General features: G+C 40.1%; 1 protein-coding gene across 1 annotated transcript in view; it reads right to left on the bottom strand.

Annotated features, from left to right (window-relative positions):
* Positions 1 to 26,785, bottom strand: part of Tspan7 (tetraspanin 7) — a 122,623-nt gene that overhangs the window by 16,167 nt on the left and 79,671 nt on the right. The window contains exons 2-3 of the mRNA XM_046465048.2: positions 5,081 to 5,269; positions 1,594 to 1,668 (exon numbers count right to left, since the gene is read on the bottom strand). Coding sequence (XP_046321004.1) covers positions 1,594 to 1,668; positions 5,081 to 5,269 — 264 coding nt within the window. The remainder of the gene's footprint in view (positions 1 to 1,593; positions 1,669 to 5,080; positions 5,270 to 26,785) is intronic.

Below are 26,785 nucleotides of genomic sequence, written 5' to 3'. Positions count from 1 at the left end.
GCATCTAAGCCAAGGTGGTGACCATACCCAATTGTGTTATCTCATTTTACTGTACCTGAATTGTCTCGTGGACAAGTGAGCTGCACAGAATAGACCCTGCACCATACTGAGGACTCATGCTGATGGAACAGGCCTGCTGTTGCCCTATAGGATAGTTGGGCATTCTTCTGAATAAATGGCATTAAGTGTGGCCTATTTTCACCATGTGAGTTTAACGCCAGACTCAAGACCAGAACTGGTGGCACTGCAACCCTCCCTACTACACCCCAGAGTGTTCCAAATGAAAAGAGGTGAGGGAGATAAGGATCTCCAGATCTTAGGGAATGAAACCCATTAAGAGAAAACCCCTATGTGGAACACAGTCATGGCAGTATCCCAGAGGAAGTGGGCAAGGGCTCAGGGAGGAGTGAGTCAGGCTGCTCCTGAGATTCACATATGTACTTGGGGCATCTATGAGGGGTATTGAGGCCATGATGTCATCAATTTTCATCAATTGATAATAAGAATGAGGATTGCTATAGTTTGGGTCTTCAATGTTCCCTAATGGTCCATGTATTAAAGGCTTGGTTTCAGCTCATGGAGATATTGGGAGGTTGTGGGACTTTTAAGAGTTGGGGATTATTTATATGAAGTCTCAGGTCATTGGGGGTGTGCCCTTGAAGGGGATATTGGGACCCTGGCTCCTTGCTCTGTTTTTTGCTTCCTGGGCACCATGAGGTGACAGCCTTTTCTGCCAGACACTCCCACCCACCACGATATACTGTGCTACCACAAAGCAATAGCACCCAGTGACCATTGACTGAAACCATAAGCCAAAATAAACCTTTCTACTTTAAGCTGTTTATCTTGGGTATTTTGTCATAGTGACAGTGAGCTGACTAACACAGCGGGTCTAATTCTGGATGCAGCACTGTGTGCAATCCCATGTGAATGCTTTGGCATCTGGGATACTGCCTCCAATAAAGAAAAAAAAAAAAAAACAAGGTAACAGGGAAAGGAAGAGAAAGCACCTAAGGCAGACTCCCATGGAATTTATCTTGACCAAGCCCAAAAGTGGGACCTGGGACTAGATGATATCAGACTCAAGGGTCATGGCAACACTCTACCTTGGTAGGATTTCAACCTATACCATGTTATATTTTCCATTTTCTAGTACATGCCTATGTCCTTCTGCCTTTATAGGGTACAATCATGGATTTCCAAGCAGCAGGACAAGTACTTTGACTTCCCTTTATAGTCTCAGGAATCTTGTTACATAGATACACATGTGTGTCCTATAAAGCATCTATTTTTAAAGGAGTAATTTTATTTTAATCTGCACTGAAGGTCACTACTTTAAAACAGAGTGGAAAATCATATTGTGTAATAGCTACATAGTGAAATAGGATCAACAATGAGGGTTTTGAATCTGTTAAAGTACCTGCACTTAGAACGTCACTAGAATTTTAAGCCATATTACATGACATTTGGAAAATAGCAGTATCACTAGAGAAACCAGGTAGCCTATATGCACCCTTTACACATTTTAAGCCGTCTCAAAAATCCCCCTTCCAAAGGCCCCTTAACTGAGTTCTCTACCTTATGTGAACTCACCTCATGACGAAACACAAATCCTGAAATGCCAGCAACAAGCTCAGCTAGGAACACCAGGGACAGGAACATGGCATACTGAAAATCAAGTGGACAAAGACAAAGTCAGACCTCAGGAGTGAGAAGAGGACTTTCTCAGGGTAGGTTACTTCCTGCCAGTGGGAAGTAGACAAGTCCTCATTCTCCCTAGTCAAAATTTAGAAGACACGTGAAACTCTCCAGCTTGTAACAGTAGCACACATCTGTAATCCCAGTGACTCAGGAGGCTGAGGCAGGAGGATCACAAGTTCAAAGTCAGCCTGGGCAACTTAGAAATCCAGTCTCAGAATAAAACATATAATGGCTGTGGATTGGGCCAGGGATGTAGCTTAGTAAACCCCTGTGTTCAATCCCTAGTACCCCCCCCAAAAAAAAACAACTCTTCTCCAGATTTACCCACATGAGCCTCAACATAAGAATGTGTCCAATTTAGGGTGCCTAGGATGAGTAGAATTCATCAGTGACTAACATGCCTGTTAGTTCAGTTCAACTAGGAGAAATTCAGAAGGACCAATTAAAACTAAGGTATCCACTATTTTTAACACTGAAATCTTTGAACTAGAAAAAAAAAAATCTGCTCTGGGGGTCACAAACAGTTCTTCCCTGCCTGTGAGTCTTTCTTAGCACCTTCCTCATGATGATGATCCAGCACCTGTGAGCCCACCCTCTGCAGCCTGTTCTGTTTTGAATCTGTTCCAACTGTTGGAAAGACTTCCTTTCCCCTGGCTGCAAATCTCCCTCCTTCAGACTTCCACTTGCTGGTGTTGATTCTGCTTTTAGAAGATACAGGAACCAACCTCTCTGACTTCCATTAGCCCTTCATATGTGTGAGCACAGCCAGGATATAAACCTGCTGCTTCTCTTCATTTGGGCAAACTCCTTCACTTTCCTTGGCCACATCTCAAAACCATTTCATTTGGAACTACACCCCTCCCGTCTGGGCCTACAGACCAGAATGTGCACAGGAGGATACACCTCTTCAGTATGCTGGACACCCTGCGCACAGTACTCTCAGCACCTTTCTATGGGGCTGCTCACTTCTCTGCTCAGAACACTGCATAGCCTTTTAAAAAGCAAATATGTTGCCCTACTAACCATGTTGCAGGCATTTAAAACCCTTAGTGATTTTCATCTCGTGCTGCCTGCACTTCTTGAGGTGTGCCTGTGTGTGTGTTTGCAAGTATGGGTACCTGAGTTCAGAGATATTAAGGGTTTCTATCTTTTGACTTTGAAAAGCAGATAAAAGGAAGAAAAACGGACTTCTTACCAACAAGGCATATGTCTTACAATCTGCTTCTTCTCATCTCAAAATAAAATACAACAGTTCTGAATGTTTGCAATAGCCTGAAATGATGCCATGAAATTTGGATGGACTTCACGTGGCCATATTACTTATCTGTAAAGTGTACATGTCGTGTAAAAAAAAAATGCACAGAATCATTAGTTATTTTTCTCAGCTACTGACACATATAGCAAAAAAGGAAATACTGGTTTAAAATGCCAATTTCTTTCTAAATATCAACAAAATCCTCTGTAAACACAGCAAGTCACTAAAATATCAAACATGTACTCATGATGCCCCATATACACAACTTCTCTCTCTCAACTTCATACAAAATGCAATTAGAAGCATTGCATTGCTTCTAATTGGGGAGAGTCTCTCAGCAGACCTAGAATCCACCAGAAAGTAGTATGGAGCAGTAGTTCACAAGGAGGCAACTGGGAGAAAGTACATTTGTCTCTTTGATCAGAAGCCCTCCTAGGAGTAAATCTTAAGTCACAATATTTGGGCTGGAAGAAACCTTGATGATTTACTTCAATAATGTTCTTTCATAATTGGGGACAATGGCCTAGAAAGGTTATATTCACCAGATCTCCTCTCTTCTTGTTTGTGAAGACAGTTTTCTAGTATCTTTTTTTTTCTATGCCTCTAAATTTTCCCTTTCCTATTCATCACCAAGGTTCTTAACATTGACACTAGAGTAGAATCACTGGGGGAGCTTTATAGAAAATGTGATGCTATAGCCTCACCACCAGAGGTCCTAGTTTAACTGGCTAGAGAGGGAACCCTGGCAAAGGTGTTTTCAAAAGGCTGCCCAGGTGATTTAATCATGCACCCAGAGTTGAGGGCCATGGCACTAGACCACAAGAAACTAATGCTTATGAGAAGTTCTAGAAGGTAGACCAGGGGAGCAAGGATAGAGTTCAGGTGACAGCTACATGTGTCCCCATATGGCTTCCTTATGGCTTTTCCACTAAGGAAGTGGTAGCTGAGGTATGTAGGACTGACCATGATCAAGTCATGTACTACTTCCATGAGTTTGCCAACAAAATGACTAATTCTTTGTTGCCAGTTGGGAAGGTGATTCCTTTGAAGTGAACCACCCTCATGCCCACAAATGTCACTAGGTAGAATTAAATATATTGTCATAACCTTAAAGATAAACAAGGATAGGCAACATGACCCTAGCGGAACCTCTGCTTCCCCACTTTTATAACATGAAATTAGTGGGGATTGAACCCAGGGGCACTTTACCACTAAGTTGTATCTCCAGTCCTTTTTATTTTGAAACAGGATCTTGCTAAGTTGCTGAGAGCCTTGTTAAGTTGCCCAGGCTGGCCTCAAACTGGCCATCCTCCTGCCTCAGCCTCCTGAGTTGCTGGGATTACAGGGGTGTGACACTGCATCTGGATTGAAATAGCTCATTTTAAACAAAATTTTCTTCTGAGAAGAGGTCCTTGCTAACTTTTATTTATAAAATTCTTCAACATTAGTCCACATCAATGAAACACATAGTGAATAGGAAATTAGACAATTAGTCTACCAGAAAGTTAAAAATCACCTTTCAATAGTTTTCCTTTACCCTCTGGGATACACCACTGCTTCATCTATCCTATTAGAGTGTAGGAAGCCAAGTATGGGTCCTGGTAGACCATATTTGCCATTGCATCAGCCCTCTGGCTTAGCTTCAACAGCACTGAGCCAGGGAGTGCATGATAAAAGAAGAGGATACACCCACATCCATGCATGGCCAGAGTCAAGGAGTCAGGAAGTAGTTTTCTAATGGGAACTTGGACTTGACAGTCAGCTTATGTCTGGATGATGCATTGCCCACCAAAGCTGCACATCATATGCTTGAGGAGATTTCTGAGAGAGTTCAAAACTGGAACTGGACATCTTGCCAGAAGGGCATCAATAGCCTATTAGAATCACAGGCCTCTGCTTTCTCATCATCTACCTCAAGAGACTGAGTTTACTGTGCCAGGTTATGTTTGCAGTTGTTTTTCCTACTGGGGGATTAAAGGGTGGATTAAGTAAAAGTTTTGATTAAAATAAGAATCAAAAAATATTAAAGTCTTTTCTGTGGCCTCACAAGGGGACACATCATGTGATTTATATTTTTACAAAAAATACAATTGAGAAGGCAGTATTTTACTGCAACATACTCACCAGCTTCAGCATCCATGGGCTACCACGGCATGTAGCAAAGCATCCAAACAGGCCAAAGACGACAATAGTGGTGCCAGTTCCGATGAGCACATAGGGAGCATTTGTGGAGTTCTCGGCAATAAGGGAGATATAGGTGCCCAGAGTAAGTTTTCCCCAGACTCCAACAGCCAACAGGATCACCCCAGTGATCTAAAAGGGGGAAAGAAGAGTAAGAAATCATTACCCATAGAGTTAAGAATCAGCACAGAATAAGGTGGCTAAGTTTGAAGACTCAAGTTTCCATGAGCAAGATGGTAGATGCTCTAGGATTCCTTAAGCTGCAGAAAGTGTCAGAGATGATTAAGTAAAACCATCACAGGGTAAAGACGCTTTGATTTTGTACAATTAGATCTGCCCCTCACACAGCCTCATATGCACTTATTGTGCTAATTGGAATTCAAGCCAATGATAAAGAACTTTTATTTAACAGTTATTTAAAAAGTATATCATAAGATCTAAGAGCTTTCCCCCAGCTGCTGCCTGACTGAGCTAGGTACAACTCTAGGAAGAATGTCAGCTGCCCTCTTCAATGCATGTGTATATATCATATGGTTTTTTTTGGGGGGGGGGCGGTTATTGAAGTGAAGTGTATATTGTATGTTTTAAGGACATCCTACATGATGTTTTAGGAACAAGGAGATTCTCTTTGACCAGTATCACAAAGAGCTCTATAAAAATAAAATATTTCAAATATTTTTAATCCTCATTGATGTACTGCCTTATTTACAATACTGCATTCAACATAAAACAACAGAAGAATCTGAATAATTTCTGGAATTAGATGTAAAGCGATTTTTCTAATCTCACTGATCAGTCCAAAGGAAATCCCTGCAGCTGTCTAAACTCTAGAAACTTGCATCTATTAGGCCCTTACTATAGAATATACACTCAGGGCTTCAAACTCTGCTTGAGTCTCCATTCCCTGCAGGCCATAGGCCCCACCAACTGGGCTAATAAAGCCATGGGTTGCTCTGTGCCTCTACCCATCTCCCTTTTCAATTTACCAATATTTTGGCAACACATTCAAATGGATGGTCTTTTAATTACTACCCCTTCTGACACCATGTGAGGCCTGAAAAAAACTCAAGTGTCCAAGGGAGCCCTTCCTCAGCTTTGCCCCACCCTACAATCCAATGTCTCCTATCAAATGCCTCAGATACTTGCCTAGCCCACTAAAGCAAAGAGGCAAGATGAGAAAACCCACATGAAACAAATCTACACCTTGCCAAGTTTTCCTTTATCACTCAATATGCTCTTCTGTATCTGTAAATAAATATCTGTAAATATCTGTAAATGAATGCACCAAATATATTCTATACTATGTGCCAAATGACCAGGCTAGTGAAGGTGCCTCTCCCCTTTACACTCTGAAAACACGATCTATAGTTTGGAATTATCAATCTCTAATATCAACTTGATTCTATGAAAAAAAAAAAAAGAATGTACTGAGTACCTTTCCCCACTTCGGATAAGGGTGAGCTCTATCTATTTGGGGTGAAAGGTCAGCAAAACAACAAAAGCTTGATGATAGTCCCTGATCCCTCCCCCACCCCAATAGTCTCTCTACTTTGTAGAACCACCACTGTGAAAGCTAGCATTAAAAGTTTCAAATCAGAGAAAAGAGATTGAAGAGTGAGTGCTAGTTTTATTAGGAAAAGATGAACAATTGTAATGTGGTATTGAGGAGTAACTGACACTAATACTTGGGAGACGGTAGCCCAGTGGGGGTTGACTGCCAATGGGGTGGCGTTGGTGAGTTAAGAAAACCAAGATCACTTTGCCAAGAATTCCAAATCCTCTGCTGACACCTGGTGGTTGCTAAAAAATAAGTACTTTTCTTGAACAGCCTTTTGTGCCATACTCCTCCAGATGGAAATAAATTGGGAATTGAAATTGATTAGATTATGTTACATGCATGCATAAATATGCCACAATGAAACCCACTAATCTGCATAATTAATATGCACTAATAAAATGATAAGTAAATATGCTTTTTACCAACTGGAATCAAAATTTAAGAATCAACTCAAGTCATTAGGGGTAAAAATGCAATGATGCCTATGTATAAAAGGTCAGTTATTTCTTATTAGTCAATACCTAGCACAGTCCAGGAACACAGTTTATTATTCATGAATGGAAATACATTTTCTATCTTTGAGTCTTAGAACCTATATTGCATAAAACAGAAATTTATTAAATTCTAAATACTTAAAAAATTTCTACATTAGGTAATTACTGTTAGGGAATTTACGGTGGAACCAAAGAGAAACTTCCCCCATACTTTCCACTTTAGCCTTATCTGCCTAAACCTGTAAATATCACAATGTATATGCATTGAAAAACTTCAGTTAAGCTAGTCACTGTTTAGGATGAATATAAGTCTCATATGGAGACTTTTGACTCCCAAAGATTTAATAACACTTCAGATATATACAGGGTATATTATTTACAACTGCTACAGGTTATTAGGATAGGACTGCTTCAATAAAAATGCATTATCTGATATTATCTTACATTTCTTTAACCAGCGATTTCACAAAGCTCAGTTACTACCATAACAAATTTTATATGCAGTATGTTAAAGTTAATACAAATCCTGATTTTAAGGCAAATGGTTACATAAGACCATTTTTATGCCTTTCTTTCAAATATAATTTACCCTGATGCAATCATTGTTCTGTTTATGAAGAGTATATGAAGCTAGTCTTCACTTAAAGTATAAACCCAAAATACCAATTTTTTAAAATGTACCTACACCATAAATTATACAAATATTCCATTTTTAGAAAAAGTCTTCTTTTGTGGACTACAGTGTGCCTCTTAATTTTCGCCAGTGGGTGCAAAGAAACACAACATGGAGGGCACCATATTGTCAGGGAGAAAAACAATTCAACATTCTAATCTTGCACAGGTCAACCACTTTCAAAGGAACTCATTCTCCTCTGAATAATATGGGGACTAAGTTAGATATACCCCTTCCAGCACCTGTGTGCTAGAAATCTAAGAATAACCTGCAGAGGAAAGGCCTTCTCCAATGTTGCTGTTATCATACCCAAACACCCCTGATGGAGAAGGTGTATTTGGAAGCCCAAATTCCACAAAAATAAGGCTTTCTGCACATACTACAGCCCACCTTTTCATCCTTATCCCCCTTATTGCCCTATAAGCACCAAGCAGGCTAGTAATCTGGAGAAATAATAATGCTAAAGACAAAGAAGAAAAGACTCAATATACAAAGGAGAAAATGGATGGGCTATAGTATGCCCTTAGACAGATTAAGACATATTTGGCAGTGGTAGTGGTGGTGGATTTGGGGTGGGTGTTAGAAGAAATTGTTGGGAGGTTGAAGGAAAAAAAAACACAAGCAAAGGCTAATGAGCCATGAAACAAAATAAATTAGCACATGCTCAAAATTTTCCTACTAGAAAATACTTCTTACCGAAGATGGAACATATATAAAGACAAGTCAAAGACAAAGTTGTCATCATTTCTATGTTTTTCCTGGTTCCTTTCAACACACATTCACCCATACACACACCTTTGCAAGTACCCACAGAGGAACCACTTCTCAAAATCTGGAAAGTCAAAATGAAAAGCAAGGGAAAGAGTCTTTTGATCTCTCTCTTTCAAAACAAGTTTGTATCTGAGCTCCTCAGAGCCCTTAAATTTCTAAATTAATCATCAGCCCATGTTAATCTTTCTCAGGACAGTTTTGTCTTTTATAAGCAATTAGGAAGCAGCCAATGCTATGGTCTGAGGAGGAGTCAGATAATAGATCAGAGATCTCATCACTACTTCACATGCTCCCAAATCAACACCAAGCCAGGAGGGCAGGCCCAATGCTCCATCAGCAGTCACCAGGATGAGGGTCTCCATTGCTTGCTTACTCTCAGCATTTCATTTCCTGTGTGCTTACACCCCAGCTCAAAATTTATGGGTAACAGTGTACCACTAGCTACATATGATAACATACATATGGGTATGATAATAGCAACATTGGAGAAGGCCTTTCCTCTGCGGGTTATTCTTAGATTTCTAGCACACAGGTGCTGGAAGGGGTATATCTAACTTAGTCCCCATATTATTCAGAGGAGAATGAGTTCCTTTGAAAGTGGTTGACCTGTGCAAGATTAGAATGTTGAATTGTTTTTCTCCCTGACAATATGGTGCCCTCCATTTCTTCTCTCTAAATCCATACCTGGTTTGTGAATCTCACCTTCTAAATGAACGTGCATGTCATTCTAATGATGCCATGTGTTCATATTTAGCATATCATACAATTAAAGAAAAATTTAAATAGAAGTTGAAAATTAAATCATAGAGGTATAATAAGATACCTAGAAGAAACCCCTTCCTAAGAAGTCATATGGGATAGAAAGCATGATATCTAAAATCTGACCAGAAGAAATATATAGGAGAGGCAGTAAGGTGAAAAATTTCAGCTAGCTTGCATTCTGGGTAAAAGTCACAATTCAGTCATTCCATAGGTTTATATGTTAATTCATTCCTGGTATTGTCAAATATCCTTCCCTCATACCAGATAATTATATAACTCAGAAAAAATGCACAACATAAAAATTCCATAAATATCATCAATAGTTAAAATATAGATACCTTAGATATTAGGATTATTTTTTGGTACTGGAGATTAAATTCATGGGCCCTATACCACTGAACTACATCCCCAGACCTCTTTATGTTTTTCTTTTTGAGACAAGGCCTTTCTAAGTTGCTGAGGCTGGTCTCAAACTTATGATCCTCCTGACTCAACCTCCTAAATCGGGGGGATTACAGGCATGTGCCAAGGCACCCAGCTCAGATATTAGATTAAGAAGAAAAGTAACCAGCCAACTATTCTTACAGCTAATTCTTATGTGAGTGTGTGTGCTGAGGGGACAGTGGACAGTGGAGGGGAGTGAGTCTTCACAGTATTGGGAACCAAATTTTGTGGAGATGCAAAAAGAAACCAGAAAGGTAAAGAAACCAGCAGCTTCCATAATCTCAGGATACTCTCTTTAAACTTCAAGAAGTTTAACAAGTTACAACTTTTTATTGTGAATTCTTTTTGTATATACTTAGTGCTTTACAATTGGACTAAGAATCAGAGTTTACTGGGATTCTTTACTGGGCTTGAGAAAGCACTCACTCCAGGTGGGCAGCAGAAAGTCACTCAGTAAATTTCAAAGGTAGGTGAATATCAGATCTCTGGGCTAGGGGTTAGGAGACCAGGATTTACAGTTCTGTCACTAGCCATGTGACATTGGACAGATCACCTAACTTTCTGTGCCTCAGTTTCCTCTTCAGTAAGATCAAGAGGTGGAAAAATCTAATTTCTAGTACCTCCTCCCAGCTCTATCATTCTGATAAGTGACATGCTTATTCACTCTGCAATAAATTTGCAGATGTGAAAAATAAAACAAACAAACAAACAAATAAATAAATTTGTGAGTGTGCCTTTGGGAAAATAAATAAAAGTAAGTTTATAAGGTTGTCCTTGTGACCACCAAACCACCAGGAGTGGGAATAGGAGAGTTCAGCTCATTTCAAGACTGGAAACTCACTATTCTGCCAGGTTTCTAAGGTAAAAGTGGAAAAGAAGAATGCCCAGGGGTTCAAGAAATTTTACATAGACGTCTAAAAATTCATAAGCTCACTGTCCTAACCAAAGTGTCTCTTTTTATATGAAGATGACTGTCATCTTAATAGAAATAAGACATGTGCTTTGAGCTGTTTCTTTGGAGGCAAGTATTTTTGACACTTAAACCTTTTTGTTCCATCACAGTCATGTGTGTGTGTGTGTCTGCATATTTGCTCGTATGTGTGTGGAAGAGAATGAATGTGGCATGGCTGAGAGATGAGTGGTATCTTTACAAAGGGATAGATGCCGGAAAGAGAGAGGAGTGACATCATCCTAAATGCTGATTTATTTAAACTGAATTTAAGAACCCACAGGAAATCCAGAGAGCATGTGGTCTAGGCCCTTGTTTTCTATGTGGCTTGAGGTGACCAAAAGCCACACAGATATCATGTTCAAAAGGCAGTTGTAGGTATGGGGATGGAGTTCAGGAAAGTGTCAGAATGGCAAGTGAGAGGTTAGGGCAGAAATGACGGCTGAGGGAACAATGTATCTCAGGAAACAGAAGCAGAAGATAGTGAGAAGGTCAAGGGCTAAGGCCTACTTATCACTAGAACATGGAGGAAAATGCTAGAAGATGAAAACAGTGGAGACACTGAATAGAGTAGATAAATCTATGAAGGTGACTATCAATGGAAGAAGACATGGAAGAAAGGGACTTTCTTCTTTCTTTTGCTCCATTAAAGACCGATGGGAAACCAAATACCAGCATAGTTTATTGACCATGGAGAGAAGGGTGTTCGTGAGCAGGCATGGTACTTACTCTTTATTTACATCAAGGAAGACCCACTAAGATTATATTCTGTATTTAAATATACTACATCCTATAGTCAATTCATAGACTTCAAATTTCAGGAGCTAGGTCATAAGCCTAAAGCAATTGATTAAAAATTCTAGCTTCCATTTGGATTTTATCAGTGGCCATATAACCAGGGTTAAACATGCAGATTGCCTAACAGATCACAGATGCTTTTGAAGATAAAGGGCTTTGATGGACACTATGAAAAGTCAGACATTGTAGCTCTAACTGTGCATCCCTCATAGGTTCTTCATGTAGGTAGTGAAGAAACTGATCATTTCATGGGAAATGGACCCAGGCATGCTCTAAGTCCAGCAGACAATGTTTCCTTCTTCCAATTATCTCTGAAGTTGTAACCACCACTTTGCACCAGCCATGTTGCATATTTGTGCTTTAATTTGTCATCTATACTCACAGATCAGGCCCCAGTGACATCTACAAGGGCCCTTCTATTGCTAGAGTTCTTTATGTTTCTTCGAAATGCCCAAAGGTCCTCAGAGGGGCTGAGATCAAGCCAACTGTTAACTACAATCTCAAACATATTTGTCAAGGGCCTGCACAGACTGGGATCTGTACTTAGCCTGGGGGAGTGTAGTTGGAAGCATCAGGGAGGAATGGTAAGGGCAGGTTATTCTGAGCCCCTTGGTATTATTTTTATTTTTAAGCACTGATGAGTTCTCCTCGAAAATGTTTAAGACAGGACTTAGATTTCAGATCTGCAGCAATAGGGAGTATCCTCCCCCAACTTCAGATGTTCAAGAGCACATCAAAGGAAGAAAGAATGAGCAAACCAGAGCTTAATTTTTCTAGATGTAGCTCACATCTCTACTTTCAAAATGACCCAGATATATAAATAGACATCACAGAGGTGAATGCCTATTAGGAATTGGGGCCGGCAAAGCCACTTACCAGGAGATTTATGTACTTAGAAATCAGGACCAGCTGTAGTGGCTGAAGTGACAGAAGCTTAATGTTTGGGGGAATTCCCTCTTTACCACACCTCCTTCATGAAACCCCCAAGCTGATCTCACTTGTATTAAAAATCTGTTGGTGTACTTTAACACACACAGAGGCCACATGAGTGCCAGGAGTACTAACAGTGTTAGTGCCACTGGCAGATGGCCAACCACCACTGAAGGAAGAGCTGTGGAGAAAACTGCTTCCCTTGCTTCCTTTCTCAGGTGACCAGAACTATAAAAATATGGGATAAATCCCACTTTAAGAACAGATACTCTGGGCTGGGTTTGTGGCTTGCCAGTAGAATGCTTGCCTAGCATGTGCAAGGCACTGGGTTCGATCCTCAGCACCACATAAAAATAAATAAATAAAATAAAGGTATTGTTTTAAAAAAAAGAACAGATACTCTCACAAAGATCATGTCAGAATAAGTTTATAAATAAGAACTAAAACTACATGAAAACTGAAGGTTTCTGCTGACCATATATTTATCCTGTCCTGTACTGTGAATTGTGTACACATCAAGATCTTGAGAGTCCTGTGGAACAGAATACAGTTCTTTACCTCCTTTGTATCCACCAAAGCCTCAGCCAAATCCTCTGCATGATTTTCCAAAACATTTCATTCAAATATTCTGTCCTAATATCCATGTAAGCAGAATCACTGCTTGTCTGATTATGAGTCCCAGTTTTTAATTTGAAAACCAATCACTCTGCCTATAGTACATGTCCCTCTGGAGCACATAGTGGGAGCTTGATGAATACAGAATGAATCTTAGTGATGAGCTCTTCTTCAGACCCAGCTCCCTTACAGTGGCTGGTCCTCAGGAGTTACTGGATGGGAATGAGTCTGGATAAACTAATCCTAATGATTATACTGTAAATGTGAAATTAAATGCTAATCCTGACAGAGCAGCACATGTGTCTCTCATAAACGTGTTGTTGAACAGATTTGGCTCTCCAGGAGTCCCATTATTTTCAAGAGGGAGAATTTTCTTTCCACAGTTTCTCTATAGGATTATCATCTTTCAAATGCCAAAAACAAAACCAGTCCATATACATATATATACCTATATGTGTGTATATATACATATATACACATGTGTGTATATATATATATATATATATATATGTGTGTGTGTGTGTGTGTGTGTGTATTATATGTATATATGTAAAGTAAATAGGCCAAGTGTGGTGATGCACACTTGTAATCCCAGCAGCTTGGGAGGCTGAGGCAGGAGATCGCGAGTTCAAAGCCAGCCTCAGCAACTTAGAGAGGCCTTAAGCAAATTAGCAAGACCCTGTCCCAGAATTAAAAATAAAAAGAACTGGGGATGTGGTTCAGTGGAAAAGAGAACCTCTGGGTTCGACCCTAGTACCAATTAAATAAATAAAGTAAACAAGAAGCTGCTAGAACTCAGATAATGAGGAAGTCACTGAATTTCCATGTTGTCTGTGCTATGTGTGGTGGGGTGGTTTGGCAAATTCGTGCCTTCTTTCTGGTGAAATCCAAGCTGATGAGACATAATTTCAGATAAATTAAATGAGGGAAAACAAGGTGCAGAAAACATGTAAGCAGTATTCCAGAACAAGATATTGACAGTGATCTGAGGCTCTCCATTTTGGTGGTCCTAATTTCATCTTGAAGAGATTTAAGGAAAAGCAGTAGAATGCTTCTATTACTGATTTATTTCCTCTCAACACTCACATATCCACACTGTACATACATGTGATACTGCCACCAAGTCAGATATAAAGTCATGCACTATACAATTTTCTGACAACAGTGCCACATATATGACAGTGGTCTCATAAGATTATGTCACCTAGTGACATTGTAGCCTTCTTAGTTTGTGTAAGTACACTCTATGACATTCACACAATGATAAAATTGCCTAACAATGCATTTATTAGGACATATCCTTGATATGTTGCCCAGTGACATGTAATTATACAGAGAAAATTTACATATCTAATATTGACAGGGTATTATGAAAAAATAACTTTAAGGTAATCTGTTCTTTGCAAAAATTCAGAAAAGCATCAGGGACATCAACCACTACCATTAAGCATCTCTGGGATTACAAGTGTGCATCACCACACTTGGCCTATTTACTTAACCATTCAGCATCTCTACCACTACCACCCTGTGCCAAGCCTCCATCTGTCCCATCTTTCTGTGCCTGAACCTTGCACCCATGCCCTATTCACAACACAGCAAAGAGAGTGATCCTGTTGAAGCTTAAGCCCAATAATATCATCTCTTTGCTTAAAACCCTTCCACAATGTTCCATCCCCTGGAGAAAGTTCCAATGTTCCTACTCTGAGCTGCAAGGCCCAACCTGCTGGGCAGCCTGGGCTGGTTCCTTTGATGTGACCTCCAGTGGCTCTCCCCTTGCTTTCTTGCTCCAGCGTCACAAGCCTCTTAGCTGACCCTCAAACATTCCTGGCCTTCTGCATTTGTTCTTCCCTCTGCTGGATTTCCAAAATCTCTCATTTCTCCAAGTTTCTACTCTTCAAAGAGCCCTTCCCTGATGACCCTATTTAAAAAACTAGAGGCTCCTGCTTTATTTTTCTCTACTGCCCTTTCTGCCTTTGAACCATTGATTTACTAGCATAGTCTGTGTCCCAAAAGGCATGCAAGCTCTGTGAGGGCAGGATATTGCCTCATTTATTGGTAGATCCCTAGGCACAAGGCAATGCCTGTTCATAGTAGGTACTTAGTATATATTTATTAAATGATTGAATATAAGAGGTGGGTGAGCAAGTATAAGCTTCAGAGGCCATAAACTCTATCTTCACTAGCACTGCACTGAGTGAGGAGTCCAAATAGTGGACATGATTCCCAGAAGACCCATGCAGTTGCACTCACATAAAAACCTGTTCCTTGGCCAACTCACTTTCTAATCTAGCACACTGCTTCATAAGTGTCTGTTTTTGGCCACAAGGGGGACTAAATGAGAAAGCATGGGAATGCTTCCTTCTAATCCATCACCACTAATGGAAAAGTAATTTGAAGTTCTAACATCCTAAAACTCCAAGCGGTCTGTAATTGATGGTTAGGAGTCTAAAGAATGAATAGTGCTTATGCCAGAAAGATTTCTCTCCCTTTTAAAAAAATGTACAACCAGGGAGCTTACTCTGTGCTGGGTCCTACACTAAGTGCTTGAATGCTTTATCTGCTACAATCCTCCCAGTAATTCTATGAAACTTGCCTTAGGTCATTAACGCTAAGTGGAAAAACAGGTACTCAAAGCCCTGGCTTTCAACTACTGCCTTTCCTTAATGTCCTCTTCAACATGTCTGCAACCTGTCCTTCTCCCAACCCTCTATGCCAAACTTCCATAAGAGTTCAGAAACCAATGTCATCTATCCTGGCACTGATTTGTCTCTGATAAATCAAGGACAGTGTTCCAATCAGTGTCTGAGAATTTGATTGCCACCATCAAAAAAATAAAAGTTACGGTCATTAATTCATCTCTTTGAAAATGCCATCCGTTATTTTCTCCCTTGCAAGCATGTAAATCTATCGAAATGAAGACATGTTCTACCCCAAACCATATTAATACTTTAAAAGCCAGAATGGGGAATAAATATCTTCATGTATATGTTGGGATGAGCCAGGAATGTTAAATAGGAGAAGCACCAAGCATAAAATTATGGAAGGACCAATCTTAAGAATTGGTAGAGCTTGACATACAAACCAAAGCTATAGTGTCTTGAGTACTGTTTTCCTACCAAGACCTCTGGCAAAAAAGTTTAAGGAACTAAAGTATTCTAGTTTGGACCCTGAGAAGAAAAACAAGAGGTCACAGTTTAAATATGTTTGATGAGACCCCTCTTTGAAGCTGTGGAATCATTTGTCTTTCAAAGTAGCCCCAAAGCAATGGGCCAAGTCACCAGCTAAGGCAATGGCAATCAAATCTGCTCACCCTACAACCTGGGCAGAAGATGATTGGCTGTTCACTAACAAAGGGCAAAAAAGTTTGTAAACAATTAACTCTGTATTTGTGTGCACGTGTGTGTGAGATTGTGTGTGTGTGTGTGTGTGTGTGTGTGAGAGAGAGAGAGAGAGAGAGAGAGAGAGAGAGAGAGATCTGACAGAGAGAGAGAGATCTGACAGAGATATGACATTTATCGAGCAGTACTAGGCTCCTTATATGTCACATTTGTGACACAACACATTTGTTCTTGATCTGTTTTACAGATGCAAACCCGAGGCTTTGAAAGATTCAACAACTTGGTCAAAGTCACAGAACTAATAAGTGGTACAGCCCAGAGTAAAATCCATTTCTGTTCAACTTGAAGGCAATTTTTCTGATCATTATGATACAGTACCTCCTGCAGCACTATATGCCAATGTGGGAAGGACCTAGGGCTGAGTTCCTCCTTATCCAATATTACCCAGTCACCCACTCTCTCCTCTAGATAGGTAAGTGTCATAAAGAAAGGCTCAACTTTACAATGCCTAAGGGTTTACTGAGAGTGAGTAATGAGGAAGCCAACATTCTGAACCAATATCCACAGTGAGTTTTCTAGGCAGTTATTTGTTGTTGTTGCTGTTCTGGGAATTGAACCCAGGGGTGCTTAACCACTGAGCAACAGCAACATCCCCAGCCCCTTTTTGTATTTTATTTAGAGGCAGGATCTAAGTTACTTAGGGCCTCCCTAAGCTAAGGCTGGCTTTGAACTCGAGATCCTCCTGTCTCAGTCTCTGGAGCCACTGGAATTACAGGTGTGCACCACCACACCCGGCTCTTAGGCAATTTTAAATTGTCAACACCCAGGAAAGATGAAAAAAGGCAGGGTGGCCAGACAGACTCTATACACTGATCCTGTGGGTGCTGGCCTCATCCCTTCTCCTTTCCTGGGGCATGCTTCCTGCGTCCCCCACTGGGCATGTTCCAACTGATAAACTAGGCTGTGTTCCAGAATATTATTTATACATTACTTGTTTGGAACTAAAATTGCATTTTCGTTGGGAAATAGTGTTATACATGGTAGCTGTGTTTCTAGGCCAGTCCTCAAAAGTCTATATTTAAGCCACTATTAGGGAAAGTTATAGGGAAACAGATTTTTGGCTCAATATGAGGAAGAACTTGCTAATAATAGGCATTGCCCAAAATGGAGTGAGTTGCCTTGGGAGGTGTTACAACAGAAGGTAAATAGCTTTCTGAGTATCCTATCCCCACAGAGGCTCCAGAGGCAGGACACAAGGACAGAAGTCCTATAGAGGGAAAGTCAGCAGGAAAGACTGAATTGCACCAATTCTCAAAAGCTGTTCTCATCCTAACTATTGTCTGGGAAGCCTTGTGATTTTCCTAGCCAATTATCTCCCTGGATTTTCATACATGAATGAATAGGAGCTTTAGCAACACAGGAAGCAGGGAAACCATTTTCCCGGACCCTGAGTTTCATTTCCTTTGATCTCCAAAAGGAAATGATAGGGCACATAATTTTGTCACATGAAGAGCAATAGAAATATCTGCGCAGTGTAATGAGGTTGCAACTGAAATGAGCTGTATTCTACACTTGAAGGAGCATTTGCCCTGTTATTTTAATACCTCTATTTTCCCTAGGCAAATATACTTTCTCTCCTTTCTCAGCTAGAGTCAGAAATCCTGCTTGACTTTTTGAGACTCAGTGAAGCTGAAGCTGGTTAAATTTAAATGTATAGAAACTACAGAAGTGACTTTCATACTTTTCACATAAGACAAGGATTCTGTCAAAACCCTGACATACAGATTGGATCTAAATAGAGAAAGTGTCTATTAGTAATGGTCTACTGCACCCTGTTAGCTGAAACTGATTGGCCCACTGACCAGAGATCTCTTTCTATAAAACCATGACATAGCTCCTTAGATGGTCATGGGGCAAATCCAACTCCAGTTTTTACCCCTACCTAATACTGCTGCTGAGCTTGATCTTACAAGGTGTGTGCTGGTTCTCCTTGCTTGGCCCTATCATTGCCTGGCCAGGTCCTACTTGCACTTCGAAGCACAATTCAAATCTCCTGTCTACCAAGAGGTCTTTTCTGATGCTCAGAGATAACAATCATTTTCCTCCTCTGAATGTGCTTAGGATTTTCCATATCTTTTGTGTGTGTGTGTGTGTGTGTGTGTGTGTGTGTTACCATCCCAGCCCTTTATTGTATTTTATTTAGATACAGAACATGGCTGGGTTGCTTAGGGCCTTGCTAAGTTGCTTTGAACTCCTGATCCTCCTGCCTCAGCCTCCCAAGTAGTTGGGATTAACAGGCATGTGCCACTGTGCCTGGCCCTAATATCTATTGAGTGACAATTCACCCTGCATTCTGAGACTTTGACCATCTTGTCTGCATTTCCAGTCACCTGCTCCTCAAAGACAGACTAGTCCCTATGTTATTAACTAGTCCCTATGTTATTACGTGTCACACAAACACACACACACACACACATCAATCCTGTGGCATTTAGTGCTTGTTTTTGATAATGAAACATAGTCAGAAAGAGTGCTTTTGATCATAGGTAGCTATCATTTAGGACACATCCATTTCCACGTTAGTCTGAGATTTTCAAAGACCATGGGATGGGAGAGGCAGGTCATAGAGCCCGAGAAATAAAAAGGCTAGAGACACATGACAGTCATGTATGGCGCCAGTATTAAAAGCTGTTGCATGACTTAAATGTTGTGTTTAGGGGGAAGAAATAATTACTGTGGTCTTAGGCAAATTAGAAGTTTAGAAAAGTACAACTTGGGAATCAGGCCCCCAACTCAGAGGCCATTGATAATAAGCCTCCTTCCTTCTCCCAAGTCACCACTGGTAATTTACTTTAGAGTGCTAGTCTGTTCAGGATAAAGCAGAAGTCCTTCCCTTCTGGTAATATTAGCTGAAAGTGACTGGCCCATTGGCCATTCCCTAAAAAAGCATGTAATGGGCCAAGTCCTACTGTATTCTGCATAAGTTAATAACCAAGGATGTGTTTTCCTGGGTACAGGGAAGTCCCTGGATCTTACTGAATGCTTGGACATGAAGTCAAGTATCCTATGAAGCAGTAGCACACACTGTGAGTGACTGTGACTGGCTGCGATGGCTTACTGGCAGGGTGAACTAGCATGTCCAACAGATATATTCTGACAAATATATATTCTGATGCTGAGCTTAATGTGTGATAGCATTTGCTAAACCATTCTCCCAGCTCATTTTGCTTTGTATTGTTAAATCAGAAAGCATCTTTTTAATTAAATATTTATTTTTTAGTTGTAGTTGTCCACAATATCACTTAGTTATTTTTATGTGGTGCTCAGGATAAGGTGCTTTACAATATAAAAAGTATTTTAATTCATCAAATTCCAGGGTCCCACACGTGTGAGGCGAACACTACACAGCTGAGCCACAACTCCAGCCCCTCAATCAGAAAGCATCTTAACCACAGATCATGAAGCTACAGGAAAGAGAAGTCAGATAAATTACCTTGAGCCTAGGGATAGTTTCCTGACGGCCACAGGCATCTTATAAGGAACCAAAAGCAACTGGCTACTCCAGGAACAGAAGCCAGGGGAGCTACTCTTTCCCTCCCCCACAGAAAAGGCTCTGGGATTCACCAATCTTGCACATCTGCCATATTCTCTATCCATGCAGACTGGCTTTCTCTGTACAATGGCAAAAGTCTGACATTAAAGTACCTCCCAATTCAAATATCCAACAGAGACTGATGAGCAGCCTTGGGCAGTAATTTCAACTTCATGGAAGAGAGAATCCAAGGGACAGTCTCAGGTCAGGTGACCTCTCTGATGCATCAGCTGTGATGGGGGCAGGGTCATGTCTCAATGCCTCATCTTATCAGCAAGTGGTAGAACAGATGCTCAGAATGAGCTGTCAGCAAAGCAACCCACTAATTAACATGCCTGTCACCATAACACTTAGCTATCCCTTTTCTCCTGTAATATAGGACAGGGACTGTGAAGCAGTATAGGTGTTCAGCTGGACTTGAAACACTCTGCAGTCTCTATGGTCCCAGAGAATGCTGGTGGCAGACCCATTACCAGTGCAATCCTCTGGCTCAGGTCCTTGACCACACTTGACATTCCATGCCAAGCGACCTCAAGCAAATGAAGACATTATACTCAAGTAATGGCTTGCTGCCCAACTCACTATATACTCTATGGACCATTTAAAGAAGGCCTATCTTAAATGATCCAATGGCATTGGTGGGATTCTTTGGATATCCTCTGACCTGCATTGGAGCTTCCACTACATCTGGATAATTATTGACCCCTTCTGACTTGTGAGCTCGGCTTCCACTACAGGAGCAGAGATTTCTCCCAATAAGAATGAGGGCTGGGCTGGGGTTGTGGCTCAGTGGTAGAGTACTTGTCTAGCATGTGTGGGGAACTGGGTTCAATTCTCAGCATCACATTATAAATAAAATAAAGGTCGATCGACAACTAAAAATATTTTTTTAAAAATTATTAAAAAAAGAATGTAGGCTTGGTTGTCAGGAGAGATGTGAACAATGTAGTGTCTCACTGCCATGATACATTAACATATTCATTGAAGAAGTAGAAAGAGCCTAAGAACCAAGGATACATTGCCATCCCTCAGTATCCATGGGAGATTGGTTCCAAGATCCCCAGTGGATGCCAAAATCCACAGATGTTCAAGTCCTTTATATTAAAAGGAACAGTATTTGCATATAACCCCCACACATTCTCCTGTATACTTTAAATCACTAGATGACTCAGAATACCTAATACAATGTAAACGTTATGTAAATAGTTGTCACACTGTATTGTTTAGGGAATAATGACAAGGGAAAAAATCTGTATACGTTCAGAACGTATGCAATTCTTTTTAAGAAATATCCTCAATCCATAGTTGGTTGAATCCATGGATGCAGCAGGGTTGTCCCTTCCCTAACAGGAATAACACAATTGTCCTCTGTTAATTATTCAGTTATGCTAAAATGCAAATGCCTAAACTAACCTATGGTGATAGAAGTCCTAAGAGTGACTATCCATGGAGATGCGGAGTGATGGGAGGGGCAGGAAGGGTGAAGAAAATGTTCTTTATCTCAATTGGGGTGTGTTGTGAGGGAGAACTTCAAGATACTAGTAGAAAAAAGTGAAGAAACGTTAATATATAATCATTAGAAACAGCAGAAGGCAAAATTTTTTATGCAAAAAATCCAATTAAAATATCCTCTTACAATCTGTAAGGTGCTTTACAATATAAAAAGTATTTTCATTCATCAAATTCCAGGAGCACCAGTATGGTGTCCTACACATAGGACACACTCAATACATGCTTTTTTCAAAATATTTGGTACCTTCTAGAAAGTAGTAGTATTAAGAATAAATTTCTATATGCAAAAATCTGTATGATAGACTAAAACGTATCTCAGTAAAACTCAGGACAAAATTACCATGATGGTTTATGTATTAAGTGCACATGCTCTCTCACTTTAATCCAAATGGGAAAATAATTTATAGAGCTTAATTAAAGAGTTCAAGCAAGCAAAATCAACCTGTAGAAACTTCTGTTAGAATAGTGAGCCTAATTTTTTAAATGTTTTTTATTAGTGCACTATTATTATGCATAATATTGGGGTTCATTTTGACATAATCATACATGCATGGAATATAATTTGCTCCAATTCAGTCCTCAGTACTTCCCCTTTTCCCTTCCCTCCTCCCTCCCCCGTTCCTTCTACTCTACTGGTCTTTCATCTATTTATTTACAGTTTCTTAAATTGGTGCCTTATAGATATACATGAAGATAAACTCACCGTGGTATATTAATATATGCATATAGCATGATTTGGTCATTATGAGCATAATTTTTAAATGTATATATTTCCTGCTAAGTGTAATCAGAAGAAAGTCTATAGGCAGAACTGTACTTTCCAAAGTGTGAAGCCTATCTTCTCCCCCAGTGCACCCCTAATTCTTACCACAGGCCACATGGTTTTCAAGTTGCATTACCTTACAGATACAGATCAGCACTGTTCTAAGTGGACCACTAGGGAATTTAAGCACTGACCTCAGTGAGGGACCAGGAACTGAGAAAAACTGCTCTCCTGTGGCCACCAATCTCTGGCAATGTGAAGACACAAATATCCCAGAAGTAAAGATAAAAGCAATGAAGTTGCTTGATTGCACCTGTACTTTCTGTCTTAAAGGCAGAATTTTAAAAAATTAAATGACATCCCCAAATCCCATCACCTTCAAGCAATTTTTGAAATTTATAATCATTCCACTCCACATGAATGCATATAATTACAGTATGTAAATAACACATCATTATACACTTGAACTGGGAAGTAATTAGAGCTTAACTTTTAAAGTGATATTCCTTTTGGTAAGCATATTACAGCTCATGTCCTCCTTTAAGATTATCTGGAAGTTCAAAACCTCTTCCAAGCAATAGGATTGTGAACACATTTTCTCCAACTATATCCACTCCCTTCCTTTGGTTTCTGATATCTCCTATGAAGAACCAGTTTTGTGTGTATCCATCACCACAAGTTTTTCTGTGCGATTCCACTGCCATCTCAGGAAGAGAGGAAAAACAAACACTACTTTTACAAAATCCCAAAGCTACAAACATTAAGATTTATATAAGCCAAACTCCCAAACAAAATTTACTAATTGAAAACATAGCCATATCTTCTCTGTCGCAAAATCCTGCAACCTTTTCTCTAATGAACATGAAATATTATAGCAAAAGTTCTGTTATTATATCTACACTTTGTAGACAACTTTCTCCAATAACATCTTTAGAGATTTCATTAGAAAGCACACCAACTATTACTTGCTAAAACCAGAGTTTTAAATCTGCTCGACCAACAAAAGTCAAGAATTTGCCAGATCAACCACTCATTGCCATAGAAATGACAAGTTCACGAACTCAAACATAAATCAGGCAGTCACCAAAAACAAACAAAAAAACCCCACCCTAATCTTTCAGATTTCTCATGTGTAAACTAGTTTAACTTTATTATTTCATAGGGTAGATGAGTGGTTTACATAGATATTATGACTAATGGACTTGGCAGGCACTCAGGCCTGGTAGGCAGGAAATACTAAATGCTGTGGTTTTCCCACTGTTATTTTATTATTATTAATATTGTTATTATTTAGTATTTCCAAATATTTCACAGCAATATATACTACCAAAAATGTATACTGCCTAGAATCCTTTCATGTTTTGAATTGCCTCTTAGCAAAGTCTTTATTCTATTAAGTATCTAGACTTATGAATCCAGAGATCTGCTCTGGCTTTTAGGGAAAATAACCATAATATTTTGCAACTAGAGAATACTGACCTCCTTATTTTATGCACAGCCATTTCTAGCTCACTTCTCAAGAGAAAGCTTACAGTTATTAATTTGCAACCAGTGATGGTAGTGGCTTTAAATTGAGCTCTTGGAAAAGGCACAAAGCTTATCAGCTCCTTCATCCACAGGTTGGCTGTAGGATGGATGTCAGATCTCTGGTCAAGAGGGACAGACCAAGCCAGGCAGTAAGAGGTTTGCAGGGCAGAACTAAACACACCTGGAAACCATCAAGGGTCTCAAGGCTGCCCCTCTCCACTACCAGCAGGGTGAGAGGCAGGAGGCTAACAGCCCAAGAAAACAGACTCAGGAGTCAACCTCTTGGGTCAGAATAACCCTGTCTACACCCTTGCCAGCTAGGAGACTTTTGGCAATGACCTCTGTGTGCATTACTTCATCTGCATCTTGGGGACAGTGATGATCAAGTACTTACTTCACAGGGTCAATAGGAGAATTAAATTAATGCATTTAAATGAGTTAAAACTCTTAGAATAATACCTGGTGCATCAGAAGCATTCAATCAATGTCAGCTACTGTTTTAATCAACATCATCACCTGAATCAACTTCCACAGTTTCACAAATGAGAACACTGAGGTCCAGAGAAGCCAAACATTTACCCAAGATTACACAGTGGCTTAGAGACAGAGCTAGAAGGAGAATCCAAGCCCTTTATTTATCCATACAGAGTCCTTCAGAATGCTGCCTTTGTGGGCCTCTAAATAACTCTATCACAGAGAGTTTCTGGGGATCATGGGTAGATTTATCACAACTGTTTATAATGACAAAATTTAACTTATTCTGAAATTCAAAATTCATTAAGGAAATGCAAAAGATATAAATCAAAAGGGACACATTAAATAACTAAAGAACCTGACAAGGGTATACTGTATGCAGATTTATTTTCACACTGGTGTACTTCTCCCCATTTCTAATCACCATCTGGTCGATCACACAAGGTTGAGATAAAGATTTAATATCACAGAACACCACCAGAACAACTATGCTACTATTTCTTAAATTCAAGGTCAGAAGCATCAGCACTTCTCAGCAAAATGTTCCCCCAAACAGGCAGTGCAGAATGATTTTAGCTTATGCATCACCCTACTGAATCAAAACCTTTCTCCTGTGCATAGTTTACTGAGGTCAGCAGAGTCTAAGAAGGTGGCAAGTTGGGGCTCTGCTAATTTTATCACACCCACAGGAGCCATATGTCCTATACCAAGAGCAACATTCATACTGTCAGAGTGAGATACCATCCTTCCTGCCTTTCCTTCCCATCATCTGTCATTCATTGCCATCAAAGTAAAATAGGTATAAATTCTAATTTTGCAATAAATTCCTTAACCTAGACTTAGTCTCCGTGTGGCTGGTGTATGTCCTCCCATGTCCAGCTTCCATCTCAATAATTTTGCTTTCCTTAGTAAAACAGGGAAAATTTTATTTTATTATAAGCTAAAACTTCATTCCTTGTTGAAGGACTTTCTGAGGAATCTCAGCAACCAACCACTTTGTAGAAACACATTCCCCTCATGACCTTTTTTTGCTCTATTGATGTATGCTTTTTTTTAACTGAACAAATAGCCTTGTCTCTATACCTTTGCTCATAATTCTCCCCAACCAGAAACAATCAATATTCTACCCATCCTTTGAAGCCCAACTTGGGTCATATTTCGCCCCAGGATTTAGATCCACTGTACTTAAATTTGATGTTTAGCCAGCTGAAGCATCCTCTCCAGCCCATCATGCCATTTGGTGCCTCTTCTAGTTTTCTGCCTGCACACTTTAAAATCCCTTCTAAGGACCACTGTGTACCATTCCCTGTCTCCTCCCTATTCTTTTCCAGCAGATATCCTCTCCCCTTTTTGGACTGTTCTTCAACATCACCATTGCCACAAGGTGTGTGTGTGTGTGTGTGTGTGTGTGTGTGTGTGTGTGTGAGAGAGAGAACATATTCAATCTTTAAAACAATCCTACCTCCCATGTGGTAGGCACTATTATTATTCCCCATTTTATAGATGAAAAAATAGAGGTATAATGCAGTTAAAGAAGTTGCCCAAGTACCATGTGATCAGTAAATGCCAGAGCCAGGATTTGAGCTAAAGCAGCATGGCTCCAATTTGTCTTTTAACCACTGCCCTCCCACTGCCTACTGTTGTACCTGTTTCTACCACAGAATTCACCATTTCCATATGCACTTTAGCAGGGAGGGAGGCTTCTGTAGGACAGAGGATGGATTTTGTGGAATATTTTATCCTCTCGATGTTTGTTGCTTTTTAGTCAATGTCTCTGAGCACCCTAGACTCCAAACCCATTGTTTACACTCATAGTCATGTATTCTTTCCTTGTTTATTCATGTTTTCAGCTCTGAGTTCTCCAAATAGATTTTAAACTCCTGGAAGGTCTAGAAAACCTCCCACCCTTTTCTAGGTCTACCACAGTACTCAGTACGGTGACAAGCAAAGCATAACTGTCCTATGGATCCCCCCTGGGAGACTGGGTGACTTTATTATTCCTATGATGTTAGTGTCCACTTGCCCTCATTAAGTATTATTTTGCTGACTTTTCCAATTAGTCATGGTCTCCCTGAATCCTAAGTCCAGTCTTAAGATGTCCTAGCCATATCTGCCCAATGTACCTAGAAGCTGCTTTAGCCCAGGGAATCACTGCAGACAGGGTTGCAGAGAAGCTGTGGATCTGCTATTGCAACATAAATACACACCCCAGAGCATGCCAGAAACAGAACAAAAGAAACTGCTAATGGCTTCCAGGAGAACGTGACAAATACCTGCTGTAAAAGGAGGAGGACTCTTTGTACCTAACAGAAATCACTATTTCACACTTTGTAATGAAAATCAAGGAGCCAGCAGCAGCATGAGGCAGCAGCTAGTGGAGACACACTTTACAAATCCCAAGAGAAAATAAGAGAGCTTTCCAGAAGACTAGAAGGAGGAGACCCAGAA

This window comes from Marmota monax, unplaced genomic scaffold, assembly GCF_021218885.2.
Source record: "Marmota monax isolate L192 unplaced genomic scaffold, Marmota_monax_Labrador192_F-V1.1 WCK01_AAM20220418_F8-fsc00158, whole genome shotgun sequence".
NCBI lineage: Eukaryota > Metazoa > Chordata > Mammalia > Rodentia > Sciuridae > Marmota > Marmota monax.
This window is presented reverse-complemented; position numbering and strand designations above follow the sequence as displayed.